The 25,796-nt window shown below is 47.6% G+C and overlaps 1 protein-coding gene across 7 annotated transcripts in view; it reads left to right on the top strand.

Moving 5' to 3' along the window:
* The window catches only part of LOC139382280 (rap1 GTPase-activating protein 2-like), a 115,744-nt gene extending 89,968 nt beyond the window's left edge, over positions 1-25,776 (top strand). For all 7 annotated transcript variants that reach the window (XM_071126156.1, XM_071126158.1, XM_071126157.1 and 4 more), the window contains 14 exons: positions 5,196-5,279; positions 5,440-5,540; positions 6,879-7,008; positions 7,234-7,389; positions 7,810-7,881; positions 13,984-14,070; positions 14,282-14,422; positions 16,076-16,222; positions 16,563-16,675; positions 16,862-16,960; positions 18,768-18,885; positions 19,783-19,891; positions 20,267-20,337; positions 23,093-25,776. In XM_071126156.1, coding sequence (XP_070982257.1) covers positions 5,196-5,279; positions 5,440-5,540; positions 6,879-7,008; positions 7,234-7,389; positions 7,810-7,881; positions 13,984-14,070; positions 14,282-14,422; positions 16,076-16,222; positions 16,563-16,675; positions 16,862-16,960; positions 18,768-18,885; positions 19,783-19,891; positions 20,267-20,337; positions 23,093-23,101 — 1,437 coding nt within the window. In that variant the 3' untranslated portion in view covers positions 23,102-25,776. The remainder of the gene's footprint in view (positions 1-5,195; positions 5,280-5,439; positions 5,541-6,878; positions 7,009-7,233; positions 7,390-7,809; positions 7,882-13,983; positions 14,071-14,281; positions 14,423-16,075; positions 16,223-16,562; positions 16,676-16,861; positions 16,961-18,767; positions 18,886-19,782; positions 19,892-20,266; positions 20,338-23,092) is intronic.
* Positions 25,777-25,796: the final 20 nt, after the last annotated feature.

Consider the following 25,796-nt stretch of genomic DNA (forward strand, 5'->3'; position numbering starts at 1 on the left):
TCACTCGAACTAAGGGGCCTTGCCCAAACCAAGAAAAACATTTTATGTCCTACGTGCTTCAGCACTTGGCGATCCCGTTCTGTGAGCTTGTGTGGCCTACCACTTTGCGGCTGAGCCGTTACTGCTCCTGGACGTTTCTACTTCACAATAACAGCATTTACGGTTGACCGGGGCAGCTCTAGCAGGGCAGAAATCTGACAAAATGACTTGTTGAAAAGGTGACGTCGTAAGATGGTGCCACTTTGAAAGTCACTGAGCTCTCCAGTAAGGCCATTCTATTGCCAATGTTTGTCTATGGTGATTGCATGGCTGCGTGCTCAATTTTGTAGCCCTGTGAGCAATGGTTGTGGCTGAAATAGCCAAATCCACTCATTTGAATGGGTGTCCACATACCTTTGTATATCTAGTGTAAATGTCTGCCCGAGTTATCGAGGGACTTTATCACATAACTGGATATTATACAGTTGAAGTCGGAAGTTTACATACACCTTAGCCAAATACACAAATACATTTAAACTCAAAATACCCTGTCTTAGGATCAGTTAGGATCACCACTTTATTTTATGAATGTGAGATATAATAGTAGAGATAATGACAATTTCAGCTTTTATTTATTTCATCACATTCCCAGTGGGTCAGAAGTTTACATACACTCAATTAGTATTTGGCAGCATTGCCTTTAAATTGTTTAACTTGGGTCAAACGTTTTGGGTAGCCTTCCACAAGCTTCCCACAAAAAGTTGAGTGAATTTTGGCCTATTCCTCCTGACAGAGCTGGTTCAACTGAGTCAGGTTTGTAGGCCTCCTTGCTCACACACCCTTTTTCAGTTCTGCCCACAAATTTTCTATAGGATTGAGATCAGGGCTTTGTGATGGCCACTCCAATACCTTGACTTTGTTGTCCTTAAGCCATTTTACCACAACTTTGGAAGTATGCTTGGGGTTGTTGTCCATTTGGAAGACCCATTTGCGACCAAGCTTTAACTTCCTGATTTATGTCTTGAGATGTTGCTTCAATATATCCACATAATTTTTCTTCCTCATGACGCCATTTATTTTGTGAAGTGCACCAGTCCCTCCTGCAGCAAAGCACCCCCACAACATGATGCTGCCACCCCCGTGCTTCACGGTTGGGATGGGGTTCTTTGGCTTGCAAGCCTCCCCCTTTTTCCTCCAAACATAACGATGGTCATTATGGCCAAACAGTTCTATTTTTGTTTCATCAGACCAGAGGACATTTCTCAAAAAAGTACAATCTTTGTCCCCATGTGCAGTTGCAAACCATAGTCTGGCTTTTTTAAGGCGGTTTTGGAGCAATGGCTTCTTCCTTGCTGAGCGGCCTTTCAGGTTATGTCGATATAGGACTCGTTTTACTGTGGATATAGATACTTTTGTACCTGTTTCCTCCAGCATCTTTACAAGGTCCTTTGCTGTTGTTCTGGGATTGATTTGCACTTTTCACACCAAAGTACGTTCATCTCTAGGAGACAGAACATGTATCCTTCCTTTCAGTATGATGGCTGTGTGGTCCCATTGTGTTTCTACTTGCATACTATTGTTTGTACAAATGACCGTGGTACCTTCAGGCGTTTGGAAATTGCTCCCAAGGATGACCCAGACTTGTGGAGGTCTACAATTTTTTTTCTGAGATCTTGACTGATTTCTTTTGATTTTCCCATGATGTCAGGCAAAGAGGCACTGAGTTTGAAGGTAGGCCTTGAAATACATCCACAGGTTCACCTCCAATTGACTCAAATGATGTAAATTAGCCTATCAGAAGCTTCTAAAGCCATGACATAATTTTCTGGAATTTTCCAAGCTGTTTCAAGGCACAGTCAACTTAGTGTATGTGTAACGCTTTTCTGTATGAGAAGGAGAGTCGGACCAAAATGCAGCGTGTCGATTGCGATCCATGTTTTAATAAACAAACGTAAAACACGAATCAATACAAAATAAAGAACGTAACGAAAACCTAAACAGCCTATCTGGTGAAAACACATAGACAGGAACAATCACCCACAAACACACAGTGAAACCCAGGCTACCTAAATATGGTTCCCAATCAGAGACAATGACGAACACCTGCCTCTGATTGAGAACCATATCAGGCCGAACATAGAACTGGACAAACTAGACATGTAACATAGAATGCCCACTCAGATCACACCCTGACCAACCAAAACATAGAAACATACAAAGTAAACTATGGTCAGGGTGTGACAGTACCCCCCCCCCCCAAGATGCGGACTCCGGCCGCAAAACCTGAACCTATAGGGGAGGGTCTGGGTGGGCATCTGTCCGCGGTGGCGGCTCTGGCGCTGGACGTGGACCCCACTCCATAATAGTTTTAGTCCACCTCCTTAGCGTCCCTAGATAGGTTACCCTCCTTAATGACCGCTCGGGACAGAGGGGCAGCTCGGGACAGAGGTAGCTCGGGACTGATGGGTAGCTCAGCACTGAGAGGAAGCTCAGCACTGAGAGGAAGCTCAGCACTGAGAGGAAGCCCAGGCAGGTAGTTGGATCTAGCAGATCCTGGCTGACTGGAGAATCTGGAAGAGTCTGGTCGACTGGCAGATCTGGAAGAGTCTGGTCGACTGGCAGATCTAGAAGAGTCTGGTCGACTGGCAGATCTGGAAGAGTCTGGTCGACTGGCAGATCTGGAAGAGTCTGGTCGACTGGCAGATCTGGAAGAGTCTGGTCGACTGGCAGATCTGGAAGAGTCTGGTCGACTGGCAGATCTGGAAGAGTCTGGTCGACTGGCAGATCTGGAAGAGTCTGGTCGACTGGCAGATCTGGAAGAGTCTGGTCGACTGGCAGATCTGGAAGAGTCTGGTTGACTGGCAGCTCTTGCTGCTCCATGCTGACTGGCTGCCCCATGCTGACTGGCAGCTCTGGCTGCTCCATGCTGACTGGCTGCTCCATGCTGACTGACAGCTCTGGCTGCTCCATGCTGACTGGCAGCTCTGGCTGCTCCATGCTGACTGGCTGCTCTGGCTGCTCCATGCTGACTGGCTGCTCTGGCTGCTCCATGCTGACTGGCGGCCCTGGCTGCTCCATGCTGACTGGCGGCCCTGGCTGCTCCATGCTGACTGGCGGCCCTGGCTGCTCCATGCTGACTGGCGGCCCTGGCTGCTCCATGCTGACTGGCGGCCCTGGCTGCTCCATGCTAACTGGCGGCTCTGGCTGCTCCATGCTAACTGGCAGCTCTGGCGGCTCCATGCAGACTGGCAGCTCTGGCGGCTCCTTGCAAACTGGCAGCTTTGGCGGCATCCTGCAGACTGGCAGCTCTGGCGGCTCCTTGCAGACTGGCAGCTCCCTGCAGACTGGCAGCTCCTTGCAGACTGGTAGCTCTATGCAGACTGGCAGCTCAATGCAGACTGGCAGCTCCTTGCAAACTGGCAGCTCCTTGCAAACTGGCAGCTCCTTGCAAACTGGCAACTCCTTGCAAACTGGCAACTCCTTGCAAACTGGCAGCTCCTTGCAAACTGGCAGCTCCTTGCAAACTGGCAGTTCTGAACAGGCGGGAGACTCCGGCAGCGCTGTAGAGAAGGAAGGCTCTAACAGCGCTAAACAGGCGGGAGACTCCGACAGCGCTGAAGAGGAGGAAGGCTCTGGCAGCGCTGGACAGGCGAGGCGCACTGTAGGCCTGATGCGTGGTGCTGGCACTGGTGGTACTGGGCCGAGGACACGCACAGGAAGCCTGGTGCGGGGAGCTGCTACCGGAGGGCTGGGGTGTGGAGGTGGTACTGGAAAAACCGGACCGTGCAGGCGCACTGGAGCTCTTGAGCACCGAGCCTGCCCAACCTTACCTGGTTGAATGCTCACGGTCGCCCTGCCAGTGCGGCGAGGTGGAATAGCCCGCACTGGGCTATGCAGGCGAACCGGAGACACCGAGCGCAAGGCTGGTGCCATGTAAGCCGGCCCAAGGAGACGCACTGGGGACCAGCTGCGTAGAGCCGGCTTCATGGCATTAGGCTCGACGCTCAATCTAGCCCGGCCGACACGCGGAGCTGGAATATACCGCACCGGGCTATGCACCCGCACTGGAGACACCGTGCGCACCACTGCATAACACGGTGCCTGTCCGGTCTCTCTAGCCCCCCGGTAAGCACAGGGAGTCTGCCCAGGTTTCCTACCTGGCGTAGCCATACTCCCTGTTAGCCCCCCCCAAGAAATTTTTGGGGCTGCCTCTCAGGCTTCCATCCGCTACGTCGTGCTGCCTCCTCATATCTGCGCCTCTCAGCTTTCGCCGCCTCCAGTTCTTCCTTGGGGCGGCGATATTCTCCAGGCTGAGCCCAGGGTCCTTTACCGTCCAGTTCCTCCTCCCATGTCCATTTCTCCAGGTGGTGCAGCCTCTCCCACTGCAGCTGCTCCTGCTGCTGCTGCCTCTGTTCCTTCTCCTGCTGCACCTTGGTGCGGCTACACTCCCCTGGTTTAGCCCAGGGTCCTCTCCCGTCGAGGATTTCCTCCCATGTCCAGAAATCCTTACTATGTATCTCCTCTTTTCGCTGCTGTTGCTGCCTGTTGACACGCTGCTTGGTCCGTTGGTGGTGGGTGATTCTGTAACGCTTTTCTGTATGAGAAGGAGAGTCAGACCAAAATGCAGCGTGTCGATTGCGATCCATGTTTTAATAAACAAACGTAAAACACGAATCAATACAAACACTACAAAATAAAGAACGTAATGAACGTAACGAAAACCTAAACAGCCTATCTGGTGAAAACACATAGACAGGAACAATCACCCACAAACACACAGTGAAACCCAGGCTACCTAAATATGGTTCCCAATCAGAGACAATGACGAACACCTGCCTCTGATTGAGAACCATATCAGGCCGAACATAGAACTGGACAAACTAGACATGTAACATAGAATGCCCACTCAGATCACACCCTGACCAACCAAAACATAGAAACATACAAAGTAAACTATGGTCAGGGTGTAAAGTTTTAACCCACTGGAATTGTGATACAGTGAATTATAATTGAAATAATCTGTTTGTTGTAAAAATGACTTGTGTCATGCACAAAGTAGGTGTCCTAACCGACATGCCAAAACTAAGTTTGTTAACAAGAAATTTGTGGAGTGGTTGAAAAATGACTTTTTATGACTCCAACCTAAGTGTATGTAAACTTCCGACTTCAACTGTATGTATATACACATCCTTATAATGTTGTTGTTTCGGTTTCAGGGCTCTCAGTTAATAGTAGGTTATGACGAACATGAAGTGAACAACACCTTTAAGTTTGGTGTCATCTACCAGAAGTTTGGTCAGGTGAGTGTGATATGCAGGTTTTTATAGCCAAATGGGGCTTCAGTTTATTCCTTATCAATCCCATGCTATTTATTTTTGCCCTGTAACCTGCATTAACATCTCTCCCTTTTAATATTCTCCCGTCATCCCTCTCTCCTCTCCTCTCATCGCTCCATCCCAGACGTCAGAGGAGGAGTTGTTTGGGAACAACGAGGAGACGCCAGCCTTCCGGGAGTTCCTCAGTGTTCTGGGAGACAACATAGAGCTGAACGACTTCAAGGGGTGAGAGACACTGATACAACTTTACTACGGGAGAGGGAGGGAGGGAGAGACAGAGAAAACTCTACTACTGCGAGGGAGGGAGAGACAGACTATGTGCAAAATGCCCACAAAATGAAGTGGAACTGAGCTGCACTTCCTAACCCTCTGCCAAATGTATGACCATTTTAGAGACACATATTTCCCTCAGATTACACAGATCCACAAATAATTCAAAAACATACCCAAATTTGATAAACTCCCATATCTTCTGGGTGAAATACCACAGTGTGCCATCACAGCAACAAGATGTGTGACCTGTTGCCGCAAGAAAAGGGCAACTAGAGAAGAACAAAGACCATTGTAAATACAACCCATGTTTATGTACAATTATTTTCCCTTTTGTCCTTTAACCATTTGCACATCGTTAACACACTGTATATATACATAATATGACATTTTAAATGTCTTTATTCTTTTGGAACTTTTGTGAGTGTAATGGTTACTGCTAAGTCTTATTGTTTATTTCACTTTTGTTTATTATCTACTTCACTAGCTTTGGCAATACTAACATATGTTCCCTATGCCAATAAAGCCCTTAAATTGAATCGAAATTTAATTGAGAGAGAGATGGGGAGAGCGAAAGCGAGAGAGACAGAGACAACTCTACTACTGCTCTGAAACTGAGAAAGAGAGTCAGGCGCAGAGAGCAGAGGGTTCAGTGGTTTGTAGATGTATTTCTCCGGCACAAAACGGTCACACCAAATACAGGGCGCATAAACACTGACCAGCCCAAACACAGAGCAAACGATCCGGAGAACAATGAAAACACATCCACAACCGACAGAGAACACAAATAATCCCGCACAAACCTAAGCTTAAATAGGCTTAAATAGACCAGAAATCAAGAAACACAAAAGGAACAGGTGCAACTAATAAGACTAAACAAACAGAAAAGGACAAAGGGATCGGTGGCGGCTAGTAGACCGGCGACGACGACCACCGAGCACCACCTGAACAGGCGGGGGAGCCACCTTCGGTGGGAGTCGTGACAGAGAGGATAGAGGGCGGGATAGAGAGAGGGGGGGATAGAGAGAGGGGGGGATAGAGGGAGGGGGGTAGAGAGGGGGGGTAGAGGGAGGGGGGTAGAGAGGGGGGGGGGGTAGAGAGAGAAGGGGGGATAGAGGAAGGGAAAGAGAGAAATGCAGGACTTTGACTATATATACTGCTACTCTGCTACCATTCATCATGAGTAGGGCCAGGAGTTTTCCCTGTCACGTGATCAGGAAATGCTCCTTGCCCTACCCAATAATTGAATGTCATGGTAATGCTAATCATATTGTGTTGTCACTGTGCTCCTAGGTTTCGTGGTGGTCTGGACGTATCCCACGGTCAGACAGGCTCTGAGTCCGTCTACACCGTCTTCAGACAGAGAGAGATGATGTTCCACGTCTCCACTAAACTACCCTTCACCGAGGGAGACGTACAACAGGTACTGAACACGCTACACCACACACAGCATAGTAACAGTGGTTACAGTAGGTGTTTTGTGAGTGCGTGCGTGTGTGTGTACGTGTGTGTGTCACTCATAAACACCCTCTGTTTCCTCATCCCTCACACCATTCCTGTACATTTTGCCTCTAATGATTGTGACTAATTATACTGTAGAACATACAGTCTTATGGTGTTTACAGAACGCTATGCTCTTGTCCCTCAGCTCCAGAGGAAGAGGCACATAGGCAATGACATCGTGGCGGCGGTCTTCCAGGAAGGTGCCACGCCCTTTGTGCCTGACATGATCGCCTCCAACTTCCTCCATGCGTATGTGCTGGTGCAGGTGGAGAACCCTGGTACTGAACACACAACATACAAGGTCAGTGCTATAGCCTACTATGAACCTAACAGGCTCACTATGTGATATTTGCGAAGCCATTTTAAATGTTTTATTACGGAGTGGGCCTTTAAGGCATGGATATTATGTAACCGGTGTGAAATGGCTAGCTAGTTAGCGGTGCGCGCTAGTAGCGTTTCAGTCTGTGACATCACTCACTCAGAGACCTTGAAGTAGTTGTTTGCCTTGCTCTGCAATGACCGCGGCTTTTGTGGTAACGATGCTTTGTGGTAACGATGTGGTAACGATGCTTCGAGGGTGACTGTTGTCGATGTGTGCAGAGGTTCCCTGGTTCAAGCCCAGATTGGGACAATGAAAGGAACGGAAGCAATACTGTTAGAATGACATAAGCCAGACACACCACACAGTAAATGGGTGGCATGACTTGCTTTGTGTCGACAGGTGTCTGTTACAGCGAGGGAGGATGTACCTCCGTTTGGCCCACCTCTCCCCAATCCAGCGGTCTTCAAGAAGGTAAGTAAGAGAGAGAGAGAATTTCAGAAAAAGATACAGAAAGAAAGAGATGGAAGGAGAGGGATAAAAGACACAGGGAGAGCGAGAGATGGAGGGAGAGTTCAAGTTTCCCACTGTTATGTACAGTGAAAGTTTGATAAACTTGCCATTATTCAATTTATTCATGAAGTATTCATACAGCTTGCTTTATGCCACATGTTGTTGTGTTACAGCCTGAATTAGAAATTGATACAAATATGTTTTTTTGCACACAATACCCCATGACAAAGTGAAAACATGTTTAAACACATTTTGGCAAATGTATTGAAAATGAATTACGGAAATATCTTATTTACATAAGTATTCACACCCCTGAGTCAATACATGTTAGAATCACCTTTGACAGCGCTTACAGCTGTGAGTCTTTCTGGACAAGTCTCTAAGGGCTTTGCACACCTGGAATGTACAGTATTTGCATATTTGCAATTTTCAAGTCATGCCATTAGATTTCCATGCCTATTTAAGTCAAAACTGTAACTAGGCCACTCAGGAACATTCAATGTCGTCTTGGTAAGCAACTCCAGTGTATAATTTGCCTTGTGTTTTAGGTTAGTGTCCTGCTAAAAGGTGAATTTGTTTCCCAGTGTCTGTTGAAAGCAGACTGAACTAGTTTTTCCTCTAGGAATTTGCCTGTGCTTCACTCTATTCCAATGTATTATTATTTTATCCTTCCTAGTCCTTGCTGATGACAATCATACCCATAACAAGATGCAGCCACCACCATGCTTGAAAATATGAAGAGTGTTACTCGATGATGTGTTGTGTTGGATTTGCCTCAAACATGACGCTTTGTGTGCAGGACAAGAAGTTAATTGCTTTGCCACATTTGTTGTAGTATTACTTTACTGCCTTATTGCAAACAGGATCAATGTTTTGGAATATTTTTATTCTGTACAGGCTTCCTTCTTTTCACTCTTTCATTTAGGTTAGTATTGTGGATTAACTACAATGTTTTTGATCCATCCTCAATTTTCTCCTATCACAGCCATTAAACTCTGTAACTGTTTTAAAGTCACCATTGACCTCGTGGTGAAATCCTTGAGTGGTTTCCTTCCTCTCTGGCAACTGAGTTGGGAAGGACACTTGTATCTTTGTAGTGACTGGGTGTATTGATACACCATTCAAAGTGTAATTAATAACTTCACCATCCTCAAAGGGATATTCAATGTCTGCTTTTCTTACCCATCTACCAATGTACCCATCTTTGTGAGTAATTGATAAACCTCCCTGGTCTTTGTGGTTGAATCTGTGTTTAAAATTCACTGCTCGACTGAGGGACCTTACAGATAACTGTGTGGGGTACAGAGATTTGGTAGTCATTCGAAAATCATATTAAACACTATTATTGGACACAGAGTGAGTCCTTGCAATTTATTATGTGACTTGTAAATTTTTTTAAATACAAGCATGAAAAGCTGAATGCCTTTTCTGCTCGCTTTGAGGCAACGCCCCACAGAGGTGCGTGCTTAGTCCTCTCCTGTACTCCCTGACGACACAACAGTGATCACCGACAACGATGAGACAGCGTAGAGGGAGGAGGTCAGAGACCTGGCTGTGTGGTGCCAGTACAATAACCTCTCCCTCAACGTGAGCAAGAGAAAGGAGCTGATCAAGGACTACAGGAAAGGAGGGCCGAACACGTCCCCATTCACATCAACTGGGCTGTAGTGGAGCGGGTCGAAAGATTCAAGTTCCTTGGTGTCCACATCACCAACAAACTATAAGGTGACTTCCGGCGCCGACAGAGATGCCCGCCTTGCTTCGCGTTCCTGTTTTTTTACGTGTTATTTCTTACATTAGTACCCCAGGTCATCTTAGGTTTCATTACATACAGTCGAGAAGAACTACTGAATATAAGATCAGCGTCAACTCACCATCAGTACGACCAAGAATATGTTTTTCGCGACGCGGACCCTGTGTTCTGCCTTACAAACAGGACAACGGAGTGGATCCTATGCAGCGACCCAAAAAAACGACTCCGAAAGAGAGGGAAACGAGGCGGTCTTCTGGTCAGACTCCGGAGACGGGCACACAGCGCACCACTCCCTAGCATTCTTCTTGCCAATGTCCAGTCTCTTGACAACAAGGTTGATGAAATCCGAGCAAGGGTAGCATTCCAGAGGGACATCAGAGACTGTAACGTCCTTTGCTTCACTGAAACATGGCTCACTGGAGAGACTCTATCCGAAGCGGTGCAGCCAACGGGTTTCTCCACGCATCGCGCTGACAGAAACAAACATCTTTCTGGTAAGAAGAGGGGCGGGGGCGTATGCCTCATGGCCAACGTGACATGGTGTGATGAAAGAAACATACAGGAACTCAAATCCTTCTGTTCACCTGATTTAGAATTCCTCACAATCAAATGTAGACCGCATTATCTACCAAGAGAATTCTCTTCGATTATAATCACAGCCGTATATATCCCCCCCCAAGCAGACACATCGATGGCTCTGAACGAACTTTATTTAACTCTCTGCAAACTGGAAACGATTTATCCGGAGGCTGCATTCATTGTAGCTGGGGATTTTAACAAGGCTAATCTGAAAACAAGACTCCCCAAATTTTATCAGCATATCGATTGCGCAACCAGGGGTGGAAAGACCTTGGATCATTGTTACTCTAACTTCCGCAACGCATATAAGGCCCTGCCCCGCCCCCCTTTCGGAAAAGCTGACCACGACTCCATTTTGTTGATCCCTGCCTACAGACAGAAACTAAAACAAGAGGCTCCCACGCTGAGGTCTGTCCAACGCTGGTCCGACCAAGCTGACTCCACACTCCAAGACTGCTTCCATCACGTGGACTGGGAGATGTTTCGTATTGCGTCAGATAACAACATTGACGAATACGCTGATTCGGTGTGCGAGTTCATTAGAACAGGCGTTGAAGATGTCGTTCCCATAGCAACGATTAAAACATTCCCTAACCAGAAACCGTGGATTGATGGCAGCATTCGTGTGAAACTGAAAGCGCAAACCACTGCTTTTAATCAGGGCAAGGTGTCTGGTAACATGACCGAATACAAACAGTGCAGCTATTCCCTCCGCAAGGCTATCAAACAAGCTAAGCGCCAGTACAGAGACAAAGTAGAATCTCAATTCAACGGCTCAGACACAAGAGGCATGTGGCAGGGTCTACAGTCAATCACGGACTACAGGAAGAAATCCAGCCCAGTCACGGACCAGGATGTCTTGCTCCCAGGCAGACTAAATAATTTTTTTGCCCGCTTTGAGGACAATACAGTGCCACTGACACGGCCTGCAACGAAAACATGCGGTCTCTCCTTCACTGCAGCCGAGGTGAGTAAGACATTTAAACGTGTTAACCCTCGCAAGGCTGCAGGCCCAGACGGCATCCCCAGCCGCGCCCTCAGAGCATGCGCAGACCAGCTGGCCGGTGTGTTTACGGACATATTCAATCAATCCCTATACCAGTCTGCTGTTCCCACATGCTTCAAGAGGGCCACCATTGTTCCTGTTCCCAAGAAAGCTAAGGTAACTGAGCTAAACGACTACCGCCCCGTAGCACTCACATCCGTCATCATAAAGTGCTTTGAGAGACTAGTCAAGGACCATATCACCTCCACCCTACCTGACACCCTAGACCCACTCCAATTTGCTTACCGCCCAAATAGGTCCACAGACGATGCAATCTCAACCACACTGCACACTGCCCTAACCCATCTGGACAAGAGGAATACCTATGTGAGAATGCTGTTCATCGACTACAGCTCGGCATTCAACACCATAGTACCCTCCAAGCTCGTCATCAAGCTCGAGACCCTGGGTCTCGACCCCGCCCTGTGCAACTGGGTACTGGACTTCCTGACGGGCCTCCCCCAGGTGGTGAGGGTAGGCAACAACATCTCCCCGCTGATCCTCAACACTGGGGCCCCACAAGGGTGCGTTCTGAGCCCTCTCCTGTACTCCCTGTTCACCCACGACTGCGTGGCCACGCACGCCTCCAACTCAATCATCAAGTTTGCGGACGACACAACAGTGGTAGGCTTGATTACCAACAACGACGAGACGGCCTACAGGGAGGAGGTGAGGGCCCTCGGAGTGTGGTGTCAGGAAAATAACCTCACACTCAACGTCAACAAAACTAAGGAGATGATTGTGGACTTCAGGAAACAGCAGAGGGAACACCCCCCTATCCACATCGATGGAACAGTAGTGGAGAGGGTAGCAAGTTTTAAGTTCCTCGGCATACACATCACAGACAAACTGAATTGGTCCACTCACACAGACAGCATCGTGAAGAAGGCGCAGCAGCGCCTCTTCAACCTCAGGAGGCTGAAGAAATTCGGCTTGTCACCAAAAGCACTCACAAACTTCTACAGATGCACAATCGAGAGCATCCTGGCGGGCTGTATCACCGCCTGGTATGGCAACTGCACCGCCCTCAACCGTAAGGCTCTCCAGAGGGTAGTGAGGTCTGCACAACACATCACCGGGGGCAAACTACCTGCCCTCCAGGACACCTACACCACCCGATGTCACAGGAAGGCCATAAAGATCATCAAGGACATCAACCACCTGAGCCACTGCCTGTTCACCCCGCTATCATCCAGAAGGCGAGGTCAGTACAGGTGCATCAAAGCTGGGACCGAGAGACTGAAAAACAGCTTCTATCGCAAGGCCATCAGTCTGTTAAACAGCCACCACTAACACTGAGTGGCTGCTGCCAACACACTGACACTGACTCAACTCCAGCCACTTTAATAATGGGAATTGATGGGAAATGATGTAAATATATCACTAGCCACTTTAAACAATGCTACCTTATATAATGTTACTTACCCTACATTATTCATCTCATATGCATACGTATATACTGTACTCTATATCATCGACTGTATCCTTATGTAATACATGTATCACTAGCCACTTTAAACTATGCCACTTTGTTTACATACTCATCTCATTTGTACATACTGTACTCGATACCATCTACTGTATCTTGCCTATGCTGCTCTGTACCATCACTCATTCATATATCCTTATGTACATATTCTTTATCCCCTTACACTGTGTACAAGACAGTAGTTTTGGAATTGTTAGTTAGATTACTTGTTATTACTGCATTTTCGGAACTAGAAGCACAAGCATTTCGCTACACTCGCATTAACATCTGCTAACCATGTGTATGTGACAAATAAAATTTGATTTGATTTGATTTGATCATGGTTGAAACACACCAAGACAGTCGTGAAGAGGGCACTCCCCCCCAGGAGACTGAAAAGATTTGGCATTGGTCCCCAGATCCTCAAAAAGTTCTACAGCTGCACCATCGAGAGCACTGGATGCATCACTGTCTGGTATGGCAACTGCTCGGCATCCGACCGTAAGGCACTACAGAGGGTAGTGCGTCCAGCCCAGTACATCACTGGGGCCAAGCTTCCTGCCATCCAGGACCTATATACTAGGTGGTGTCAGAGGAAAGACCAAAAAATTGTAAAAGACTCCAATCACCCACATCATAGACTGTTCTCTCTGCTACCGCAAGGCAAGCGGTACCGGAGCCCCAAGTCTAGGTCCAACAGGCTCCTTTACAGCTTCTACCCTCAAGGCGTTTGACTGCTGAACAAGCCCCCAGGAATATCTATTTTCTTAACTCTATTTCTTGAATTGCATTATTGGTTAAGGGCTTGTCAGTAAGCATTTCATGGTACACCTGTTGTATTCGGTGCATGTGACAAATCAAATTGGATTTGATTTGTTAAGCACATTTTTACTCCTGAACTTATTTAGGCTTTCCATAACAAAGAGATTGAATACTTATTAACTCAAGACATTTCAGCGTTTCATTTTGAAATTAAATATAAAAACACTATCGGGGATTTTGTGTACAGGCCAGTGACACAAAATCTAAATGGAAACCATTTTAAATTCAGGCTGTAACACAACAACATGTGGAAAAAGGAAAGGGGTGTGAACACTTTCTGAGGGCACTGTATCAGTTCTTTCCGTCCCATCGACTCCAGACGACCAGACGATGATGAGTATGGTGCTGATGAAAGTCACCTCTCCCCCTCCCCCTCCCGCTCTCGTCTCTCCCCAGGGTCCTGAGTTCCGCGACTTCCTCCTGACAAAGCTGATCAATGCAGAGAACGCCTGCTACAAGTCTGACAAGTTTGCCAAGCTAGAGGTGAGAGGGGCAGATGACTCGACACCCTTGATGTGCTATTCAATCTCTTTCATCTATCGCAATCCCCTCTACTACTGCTTCTTAAATGATACATTGTGGTGTTGTTTTTTTTGCATGTGTGTGTGTGTGTTTGCTTCTGTGCATCTGTATACATCTGTGTGTGTCTCTATGGATCTGTGTGTGCATGTGTCTGTGCGTGCCTGTGTTGTAGGGGCGGACGCGAGCTGCACTGCTGGATAACCTTCACGATGAGCTCCACAGACAGACCCAAGTTACTCTGGGGCAAGGCCAGGCTGGGGAGGAGGACAAGCTGGAGAATGGGGGCCATGGGGGATTGCTGGAGTCCTTCAAGGTGACTCTTTTACACCATTATTTTTTACCTCATCATCTGACGCCATGTCTGAACCTCTCTCTCTCTCTCTCTCTATCTCCCTCTCTCTTTCTTTATCTCTGTCTTTCTCTGTGTCTTTCTCTCTCTATCTCTCTCTCTGTGTCTCTCTCTCTCTATCTATCTCTCTCTCTTTCTCCCCCTCTTTCTCTTTCTCTCTCTCGCTCTCTCCTTCTCTCTCTTCTCCCTCTCTACCTCCTCTCTCTCTCTCTCTCTCTCTCTCTCTCTCTCCCTCTATCTTTCTTTCGCCCCTCTCTCTTTCTCTCTCTCTCCTCTTTTCTCTCTCTCTACCTCCTATCTCTCTCTCTCTCCCTTTCTCTCTCTGTCTCGCTCTGCTGTTCTCTTTCTCTCTCTCGCTCTCTCTCTCTCCATCTTTCCCTCCCTCCAACCACGCTGCTGTTGATTGAGATGAAGGGGTATTAATCATCGTACCCCCTTACCCGTCTCTCCATTTCTCTCTCCCTCCCCTACCCTCCCTCTCTGACCATATGGTGTCTCACTGTCTGTTCACAGGCAGTGTGGAGGTGTGTGTTGCATGCCACTCATTCAACCACTGGGGGTGCTGTGCTCATCACTACAACAGCAATCACTGTTTATTACCTGTCATCGCAGATACTGTGTTATACTAATTGAGATTCAGAACAAAGCATATCCCATGTTGAAAGCTTCTCCAAACATTGAAACACTCAATAAACACTGTTCAGGTGGTTTTGTTTGTTGTGTTTTATGCCATTCTAGACTAACGTTGAAACACACCGTCCCTGTCTCCCTTAGTCTGACCTTCTGGTGATGACACGTTATCATAATGCAGGCAAAGGGGCAGGCAAAAGGCAGGTCAAGGGCAGGCAGAGGTCAGTAATCCAGATAGGTGGGGCAAAGGTACAGGACGGCAGGCAGGCTCAGGGTCATGGCAGGCAGAAAGGTCAAAGCTGGGATAAACTAGAAAATAGGAAGTTAGGCAAGACAGGAGCAAGGGGAAAACCACTGGTGGGTTCTACGAACAAAACGAACTGGCAACAGACAAACAGAGAACACAGGTATAAATACACAGGGGATGATGGGGAAGATGGGGGACATCTGGAGGGGGGTGGAGACGAGCACAAAGACAGGTGAAACAGATCAGGCCGTGACATGTAGTTCCACGAGTAAAACACTACTGAAAACACTATCTAGATCAGAACTTAGTTCAACTACCACCAAGCTACTGCAAAATGTAGTTAAACTACTAGTTGAACTACATATACTGTAGTTCATTACTCCCCAACACTGATAATACTACAGTCATATCTCTCACTATCCATGCACTGCACTCCTTATTCCTCTGTGTAGGACAAGTGCACTCTGGAAAAAAATGGGGTGAACTGATCTGGCAACTGGAGGGCTGCTGGGTTCACATCCTAAAGACGTTCCCTCTATTGTTGGGCCCTTAAGCAAGGCACCTTTACCACACAACATGCTCTGCATCCAGGGGCCCTGTGCTTGTCTCAGCTGTACGACTGTACTCATTTCCCTTCTCTTCCTCTGTCCTCTTTTCTCTCTCACTTCGTAACCGCTCCCTTCTAACCCACTCCCTCAACTGTCCCCTCCTCTGTCCCCGTCTCTGTCCCCGTCCCCTAGCGTGCCATGCGCGTCCGGAGTCACTCCATGGAGACCATGGTGGGGTCCCACCGTCACCGGAGTCCAGGGGTGGGAGGGGGGGTCCCGGCCAGCTTGAGTGGAGGGGGGCTGCCACAGAGCACCGAGTGCACAAAGAGTACCTTCACGGTGAGCAGGGGGGAGAGGGTAGAGGGGGAGGAGCGCTAGAGGTTATAAAGTCATATTTACACACAAATGAAACTGGACATGCACATACTCTTGGTAAATTGCACATTTTGCAAACATGTCCTCTAATGAGTCATGATATCAACATGTACTTTTGCAAACAGTCACATCCATGTAATAACTCCATATTATCAGTGTGCCGATGTAATTTCAACTGTTTTATATGTGAAGGGTATTGGTCGATCACAATGTAGCCAAAATCTGCCTTAATGATGCTCTATCAGCCTCCTAATGCTGTATATTGCCTGCTTGTTAATGCTATTGACTGCTTGTCTCTCTCCAGCCACCAGTGTTGTCAGCCAAGTCTCCCCTGAAGAGTCCAGTGAAGCGTCGTTCAGGCCTCTTCCCCCGTCTCCACTCAAGCACAGAGAGCCCCTCGGACAGACACACGCGCAGGTCAGTAGGCTTTCCTTAGCCTGGTCCCAGGTCTGTTTGTGCTGTTTTGTTAATGTCCACAGGAGTTGGCAAAACATCACAAACAGATCTGGGACCAGGCTGTGCATTCAGGTCATAATACTGAAGCTTTAGTTTTGTCAATGTCTATTTGTTCTATCTGCTAACTTGGTCCGTATGTTGTTGCAGTGACCAAAAGACCCCAGACATCTGCCCGCTCGGACAGGAAGGGAGGTCAGAGACGTGGTCCAACCCCAGCTCCCCAGAGATCTGCCCCAACAAGGAGAGGTGAGATGAACCACAAACAAAACACTGAACATGAACACACAAGGTGTGCATGACGTGTGCATGTGCTCTGTAAACCTCTCCTCTCCTCCTGTCCCCTCTCCTCTCCTCCCGTCCCCTCTCCTCTCCTCCCCACCTCTCTCCTCTCCTCTCCTCCCGTCCTCTCTCCTCTCTCCTCTCCTCCCGTCCCCTCTCCTCTCCTTCCCACTCGTCTCCTCTCCTCCCGTCCTCTCTCCTCTCCTCCCGTCCCCTCTCCTCTCCTCCCGTCCTCTCTCCTCTCCTCCCGTCCTCTCTCCTCTCCTCCCGTCCTCTCTCCTCTCCTCCCGTCCCCTCTCCTCTCCTCCTGTCCTCTCTCCTCTCTTCTCCTCTCCTCCTGTCCTCTCTCCTCTCCTCCCGTCCTCTCTCCTGGTCCTCGTCTCTCCTCTCCTCCCGTCCCCTCTCCTCTCCTCCTGTCCTCTCTCCTCTCTTCTCCTCTCCTCCCGTCCTCTCTCCTCTCCTCCTGTCCTCTCTCCTCTCCTCCCGTCCTCTCTCCTCTCCTCCCGTCCCCTCTCCTCTCCTCCTGTCCTCTCTCCTCTCTTCTCTTCTCCTCCCGTCCTCTCTCCTCTCCTCCCGTCCTCTCTCCTGGTCCTCGTCTCTCCTCTCCTCCCGTCCCCTCTCCTCTCCTCCTGTCCTCTCTCCTCTATTCTCCTCTCTTCCCGTCCTCTCTCCTCTCCTCCAGTCCTCTCTCCTGGTCCTCGTCTCTCCTCTCCTCCCGTCCTCTCTTCTCCTCTCCTCCCGTCCCCTCTCCTCTCCTCCCGTCCTCTCTCCTCTCCTCCCGTCCTCTCTCCTCTCCTCCCGTCCTCTCTCCTGGTCCTCGTCTCTCCTCTCCTCCCGTCCTCTCTCCTCTCTTCTCCTCTCCTCCCGTCCCCTCTCCTCTCCTCCCGTCCCCTCTCCTCTCCTCCTGTCCTCTCTCCTCTCTTCTCCTCTCCTCCTGTCCTCTCTCCTCTCCTCCCGTCCTCTCTCCTGGTCCTCGTCTCTCCTCTCCTCCCGTCCCCTCTCCTCTCCTCCTGTCCTCTCTCCTCTCTTCTCCTCTCCTCCCGTCCTCTCTCCTCTCCTCCTGTCCTCTCTCCTCTCCTCCCGTCCTCTCTCCTCTCCTCCCGTCCCCTCTCCTCTCCTCCTGTCCTCTCTCCTCTCTTCTCTTCTCCTCCCGTCCTCTCTCCTCTCCTCCCGTCCTCTCTCCTGGTCCTCGTCTCTCCTCTCCTCCCGTCCCCTCTCCTCTCCTCCTGTCCTCTCTCCTCTATTCTCCTCTCTTCCCGTCCTCTCTCCTCTCCTCCTGTCCTCTCTCCTGGTCCTCGTCTCTCCTCTCCTCCCGTCCTCTCTTCTCCTCTCCTCCCGTCCCCTCTCCTCTCCTCCCGTCCTCTCTCCTCTCCTCCCGTCCTCTCTCCTCTCCTCCCGTCCTCTCTCCTGGTCCTCGTCTCTCCTCTCCTCCCGTCCTCTCTCCTCTCTTCTCCTCTCCTCCCGTCCCCTCTCCTCTCCTCCCGTCCTCTCTCCTCTCCTCCCGTCCTCTCTCCTGGTCCTCGTCTATCCTCTCCTCCCGTCCTCTCTCCTCTCTTCTCTTCTCCTCTCCTCCCGTCCCCTCTCCTCTCCTCCCGTCCTCTCTCCTCTCCTCCCGTCCTCTCTCCTGGTCCTCGTCTCTCCTCTCCTCCCGTCCTCTCTCCTCTCTTCTCCTCTCCTCCTGTCCTCTCTCCTCTCCTCCCGTCCTCTCTCCTGGTCCTCGTCTCTCCTCTCTTCTCCTCTCCTCTAATGCTGTTCCTCTACCTCCTGTCACCAGGCCGTTCCTCAAGCTGAAGGACTGCAGCAGCAGACCCAACATCTCCCGCTCCTCCTCCAGCACCAGCAGCTTCAGCAGCACCACCGGGGAGGGAGAGGCCCTGGAGGAGCTTGACACTGTGAGGGCCTGCAGCCATTGGGGGGACAAGGGGGCTGGGGAGGCCCTGGAGCCATTATGCTGGTGGCGTATGTAGGATGGACAGAGGGTTAGGGAGTAGGGAGGCAGGGGGAACAATGAGGCAGTGGGCTGGGAGACAGGGGGGCAGGGTGAGTTTGGGTGGGCCATAGAATTTGGATCAGGACTGGCAGGGTGCTTCTGGAACATAATTGGGCAGATCACAGGCCTGTGGTGCTCAGTAGTTGTGGGACACAAAATGATGAATTGTATAAGGACCATGTTTGTTTCATCGTTAACTGCATGAAGGCATCATCAAATGACACTGTTGGAATGATTTGAGATAATTTGGCAGTACTGAGAGAATAAATTGAGATGATGCAATGACAGCTGGTGATTAAGTCAGTTATGGTTTCTGTCACTCTCTTTGGATCGTATTGCGTTGGATGTCAATCACGAACACTTGGCAAAGGATGAGAATGATTGTATCATACACACATTAACACACACAGATCAGTGTTTACACACAAAGAAAACTGTTGTTCAACAGTTAACAGCTCAGTTTACAGTTTTGCTGTTGAACAGAACTCAGTTAACCGAAGGCTGGAATTTGTGTGCCCCTCTGGAGCAGTTTGGGGGTTAAGTTTCTTGCTCAAGAGCACAACGGCAGCACAGTGCTGAAAACCAACCATTTGTAGTAATTCCAGTTGATGCCTGTTGGCCTTGAGTTAGTAGCCCTAGTATGTAGTGTGTAGTCTGTAGTCTGTAGTGTGTGGTGACAGTAGAATGATACAGACGGATGACTACCCTCGCCCTGACAGCTCTTCTTCAACTTCCTCCTCCTCTTCTCCCTCTTCATCCTTCCCTCTTCCTCTTCTCCCTCCTCACCTTCCTCTCCCAGGGAACCCACCCGTCCATAGCCTCCTCGTCTGTGTTCAGCCCCTACCCTTCCCTCAGCGTGGAGAGCCAAGGCTCAGCCACCCCCCTCATCATGTGTCGCAGTCCCACAGGTAAACACCCAACACTGATACACTACACAACACCTAGGTGTGATTGACTGGGATCCAAACCCGGGTCTGCCACACACCACAAGACCATGTTAAGCCCTTTGGGTTGAAGTCTAGGCATTCTGCAAGTCATCAGGGTCACTCAACACTCGAGCATCTCTGTTATATAGGTCTCTGTGCCCTCTGTATCCATCTCTTACACTGTAGATTCCAATGGTGGGTTTGTTGACGTTCTATACTTGAACTAATCAGGAAGCACACGTGTTACTTACTTTATTGTCTGCGAGTATGTTTTCTCATCCTCAATGTGTGATTGACACTCAATCATAGAGTGTGTATTCCTCTGTTAATGGAGGCTTTATCTTATTCTCCCTCCAGATGTGAAGAGTAAGATGTCTCCCAGGTCAAACTTGAAGTTCCGCTTTGACAAGATGAGTCACGCCACAACTGTAAGTGATGTCTCACTGTACTGTACCCTACTGTACCATACTATACTGAACTGTACTATACTGAACTGTACTGTACTATACTGAACTGTACTGTACTATATTGAACTGTACTATACTGAACTGTACTGAACTGTACTGTACTGAACTGTACTATACTGAACTGTACTATACTGAACTGTACTGTACTATACTGAACTGTACTGTACTGTACTGAACTGTACTATACTGAACTGTACTATACTGAACTGTACTGTACTGTACAGTCGTGGCCAAAAGTTTTAAGAATGACACATTAATTTCAACAAAGTTTGCTGCTTCAGTGTCTTTAGACATTTTTGTCAGATGTTACTATGGAATACTAAAGTAAAATTACAAGCATTTCATAAGTGTCAAAGGCTTTTGTTGACAATTACATGAAGTTGATGCAAAGAGACAATATTTGCAGTGTTGACCCTTCTTTTTCAAGACCTCTGCAATCTGCCCTAGTATGCTGTCAATTAACTTCTGGGCCACATCCTGACTGATGGCAGCCCATTCTTGCATAATCAATGCTTGGAGTTTGTCAGAATTTGTGGGTTTTTGTTTGTCCACCCACCTCTTGAGGATTGACTCTCAATGGGATTTTCCTGGCCATGGACCCAAAATATTGATGTTTTGTTCCCCGAGCCACTTAGTTACCACTTAGTTATCACTTTTGCCTTGTGGCAAGGTGCTCCATCAAGATGGAAAAGGCATTGTTCATCACCAAACTGTTCCTGGATGGTTGGGAGAAGTTGTTCTCGGAGGATATGTTGGTACCATTCTTTATTCATGGCTGTGTTCTTAGGCAAAATTGTGAGTGAGCCCACTCCCTTGGCTGAGAAGCAACCCCACATATTAATGGTCTCAGGATGCTTTACTGTTGGCATGACACAGGACCGAAGCTTTGTTCCGGATGCCCCAAACAATCGGAAAGGGGATTCATCAGAGAAAATGACTTTACTCCAGTCCTCAGCAGTCCAATCCCTGTACCTTTTGCAGAATATCAGACTGTCCCTGATGTTTTTCCTGGAGAGAAGTGGCTTCTTTTCTGCCCTTCTTGACACCAGGCCATCCTCCAAAAGTCTTTGCCTCGCTGTGCGTGCAGATGCACTCACACCTGCCTGCTGCCATTCCTGAGCAACCTCTGTACTGGTGGTGACTCAATCCCGCAGCTGAGTCAACTTTAGGAGACGGTCCTGGTGCTTGCTAGACTTTCTTTGGTGCCCTGAAGCCTTCACAACAATTGAACCCCTCTCCTTGAAGTTATTGACGATCTGATAAATGGTTGATTGATATTGATATTCTTGCCTGTGAAGCCCTTTTTGTGCAAAGCAATGATGACGGCACGTGTTTCCTTGCAGGTAATCATGTTTGACAGAGGAAGAACAATGATTCCAAGCACCACCCTCCCTTGGAAGCTTCCAGTCTGTTATTCGAACTCAATAAGCATGACAGAGTGACCTCCAGCCTTGTCCTCGTCAACACTCACACCTGTGTTAACGAGAGAATCACTGACATCAGTGATGTCAGCTGGTCCTTTTTGTGGCAGGGCTGAAATGCAGTGGAAATGTTTTTGGGGGATTCAGTTCATTTGCATGGCAAAGAGGGACTTTGCAATTAATTGCAATTCATCTGATCACTCTTCATAACATTCTGGAGTATATGCAAATTGCCATCTTACAAACTGAGGCAGCAGACTTTGTGAAAATGTATATTTGTGTCATTCTCAAAACATTTGGCCAAGACTGTACTATACTGTATTATATTATACTATACTGCACTGTACTATATAATATACTTTACTATACACTGTACTGTACTCTATTCTACTCTACCCTAGTCTACTGTGCTGCATGTGTGATAAACACACTGCTCAGTGAATGCAGTCTTGAAGTGACCCACTGCTCTCCTCCAGACATTGGGACATGATAGATGGATATAGCATCAGGGACAGTAGCTTGGTCCTGTATCACAGTCCCTTCACTGCTGGGTCTGCTCTGAGCTGGGTCCTGTATCACAGTCCCATCACTGCTGGGTCTGCTCTGAGCTGGGTCCTGTATCACAGTCCCATCACTGCTGGGTCTGCTCTGAGCTGGGTCCTGTATCACAGTCCCTTCTCTGCTGGGTCTGCTCTGAGCTGGGTCCTGTATCACAGTCCCATCACTGCTGGGTCTGCTCTGAGCTGGGTCCTTTATCACAGTCCCTTCGCTGCTGGGTCTGCTCTGAGCTGGGTCCTGTATCACAGTCCCTTCAGTGCTGGGTCTGCTCTGAGCTGGGTCCTGTATCACAGTCCCATCACTGCTGGGTCTGCTCTGAGCTGGGTCCTGTAACACAGTCCCATCACTGCTGGGTCTGCTCTGAGCTGGGTCCTGTATCACAGTCCCATCACTGCTGGGTCTGCTCTGAGATGGGTCCTGTATCACAGTCCCATCACTGCTGGGTCTGCTCTGAGCTGGGTCCTGTATCACAGTCCCATCACTGCTGGGTCTGCTCTGAACTGGGTCCTGTATCACAGTCCCATCACTGCTGGGTCTGCTCTGAGCTGGGTCCTGTATCACAGTCCCTTCACTGCTGGGTCTGCTCTGCATCCCTCATCTCTTGTCTGTAGTACACTATCTAGCTAGAGATCCTGCTTTAACCTATCAGCTTGATCCCTCATTAGAATAGAGATGATGATGCTGATGATGATGATGTTGTTGTTGTAATGGGACATTTATGTTATTTTCTATTGCAGTCCGAATAGAAATCTGGATTTTCCAAAAAAGGGACAACACTGTTGGAGCAAAGAACATCCCCAACATCACCAACGCATTCACAATGGAATCACAAAATGTACTGAACTTCATGACTAAAGGGAATTAAGTGGATTAGCTAGTGCATAAGAGCACACACGCAGACAGATACTGAGCTGGAAAGGAGGGAGAATCCTGTGAGTCCTCTCAGTATCTCTCTCTCTCTCTCTCTCTCTCTCTCTCTCTCTCTCTCTCTCTCGATGTGTCTGGTACAGAAATAGCTCACAGTGAGAGGCTAGGCGCCATGTGTTGCTGAAATTCTCATCTGTAACAGTAACCTCATACAACAACTAGACAAGGCAAGGTTTAAAGGTCCAATGCAGGCATTTTATCTCAATATAATATCATTTCTGGGTAACAATAAAGTACCTTACTGAGATTGTTTTCAAATGGTCAAAAAGAAACAGAAATAGCTCCTTAGCAAAGGATAATTTCTCAAGCAAGAATTTTGCTAGGACTATCTGGGAGTGGGGAGGGGAAACTGAAAATGAGCTGTTATTGGCATAGAGGTTGGGAACCCTCTTTCTTATTGGTCTATTAACCAATGTACTGCGTGGTGATGTCACCAATGGAAGGCCAAAACTTCATCCCACCAGAACAGGCAGAAATTTCAGGGCTTTTCAAACAGCTCTTACACTAAAATGGCATTATCACCATTTTCACAATTTCACAGTATTATTCCAACCTCATAGTGTGGAAATATATATAGAACACAGGAAAAGCTAGTGTTTGATTGCACTGGGCCTTTAACCTCACAACATTCATCGTCATTGATTTACAAAACTGTGGTTATAGGTCACTTTTTCGCTGCACTCATCTCTCAGATTACAGCGATTGTTCATTGTGGTCCTCTTCTGCTACGATCTCCATATATGGGGTGTAAGTTGTGGTACTGGCCTTCAGAAACGGATGTTGTTTCACCATGGGAAATGTCTCTCTTGTCTTTGCCCCAGTTTGTCTGTCTGGGGACAGTTAGTCTATTGCCTTACAAGGAGTTCTTCCGGCAGTAGTTTCGCTTCCTTTTTGAGTCACCTGTTGTAATACTGGTCGTCTTCCCCTCTGGCCTCACACACAGTACAGTCAATGCAGGTCAATAGAATGGATACATCCACAATAGAGAAAGATACAGTATTTAGATACTGCATAGATTCTAGGGTTGGGGTCCGTTCCATTTCAATTCAACTACTTATTTTTGAATCTTATAGGAATTACATTGAGGACAATAAGGAATTGGAATTTTTGTTTACTTCCTGTTTCCGACATGGAATTGATAGATACGGCATTTATCTATATGGCTCAATCCTCATCAAACAGTATTGAAGTGATCGGGTTTGTCTTAAGCTGCCGAAGGAAGGGACTTGACCCTCATAAATCAAGTGCTCCATTTGTGGAGATTTGCTCACACGAAAAGAAAAATGCCATTGCGCTCTGTCACAAGCTTAATTTAGCCAAAGTCGCGCCTTACAATCTATCTGAAACCCTTTCACTTTCCATGTGCTTCTCACTGTGTGAGAGGTTGAGCAGAGAGTTTGGATAAGGTTTATTTTGGTTTACGTTTAGCTGTGGGTGTCTGATGAATCCAGACCTGGGATCAAATACTATTCGAAATCTTTCAAATACTTTGAGTGTGTGCTCTAGCCTGCCTGGTTTGCCGTTTTGGGACTATTGTATGTGTCCATTAAGCCAGGCAGGCTTAATCAAGCACAAAGGACGTATTTGAAAAGGTTTAATGTAGCATTTGAACTGAGGTCTGCTTCTCACATGTCCTTATATAAACAGCCAGTTGTATTTCACCCAATGAATCAATGTTAATTGAAAACATGTATGCTTATAAAAGGGTGCATAGCTGAGAAACACACAGACTGCTCCATGGAAATCGTTTTCAGTAGTTAAAGTCATTTCACATTGTTTTTTTTTCTCTCACTAACATTTCTCCAAAAAAGAAATAATTGGCAATATAATATTTTAAAGGGATCTTGCATATTTTGGAACTGTGATTGAATGCCTTGTGATTTTGATGGTTCATTTTTCAGTCTTAAGTAGAAGCAAACAGCAAAAACATTTGTTAGTGCACAAACCCCCAAAACAATGTTAGTGCATTGTAGTTCCAAAATATATGATCGCTTTACCTTGTTGCAAGCTACATGATTACAAACAAATCACGTGTGAATGTCTTCACCCAGGAACACATCGAAATTGCAAGGTCTCCATTGATGTGACCAAATCAGTCAGCTATATTTGAGTTTGGGAGAATATCCATGCACTATAGCTGTATAGAGGTTCATTCTTATCGCTGGAGTATTTGTGACTGGAGTTCTGTTATGTGGTACACAAAAACTCAGAAAGTTGAGCAGGCCAGAAAGTTACATAGGAACTAGTCTTTTAGTTTGTAGAGGGCATCCACAAGTGCCCCTCAGCCTACTCTTTGTTAATAAGGCCATAATTTATTGATTTTATCTTTTGCTATTGATGTTATGTAAAAATGTAATTGCAGATTAAATTAATGAAAGAGGTCAAATGAAAGGAAATGTTCATTTAAAAAAGCCTAAACATGAATATGTATATTTCGTTATGTAATGTGCCATTAAGAATTTATTGTAAAATAAAATGTGGTATTTTGTGTCAATTTGTGTTGTGTTGCTTAAT

This window comes from Oncorhynchus clarkii, chromosome 24 (assembly GCF_045791955.1).
Source record: "Oncorhynchus clarkii lewisi isolate Uvic-CL-2024 chromosome 24, UVic_Ocla_1.0, whole genome shotgun sequence".
Lineage (NCBI taxonomy): Eukaryota > Metazoa > Chordata > Actinopteri > Salmoniformes > Salmonidae > Oncorhynchus > Oncorhynchus clarkii.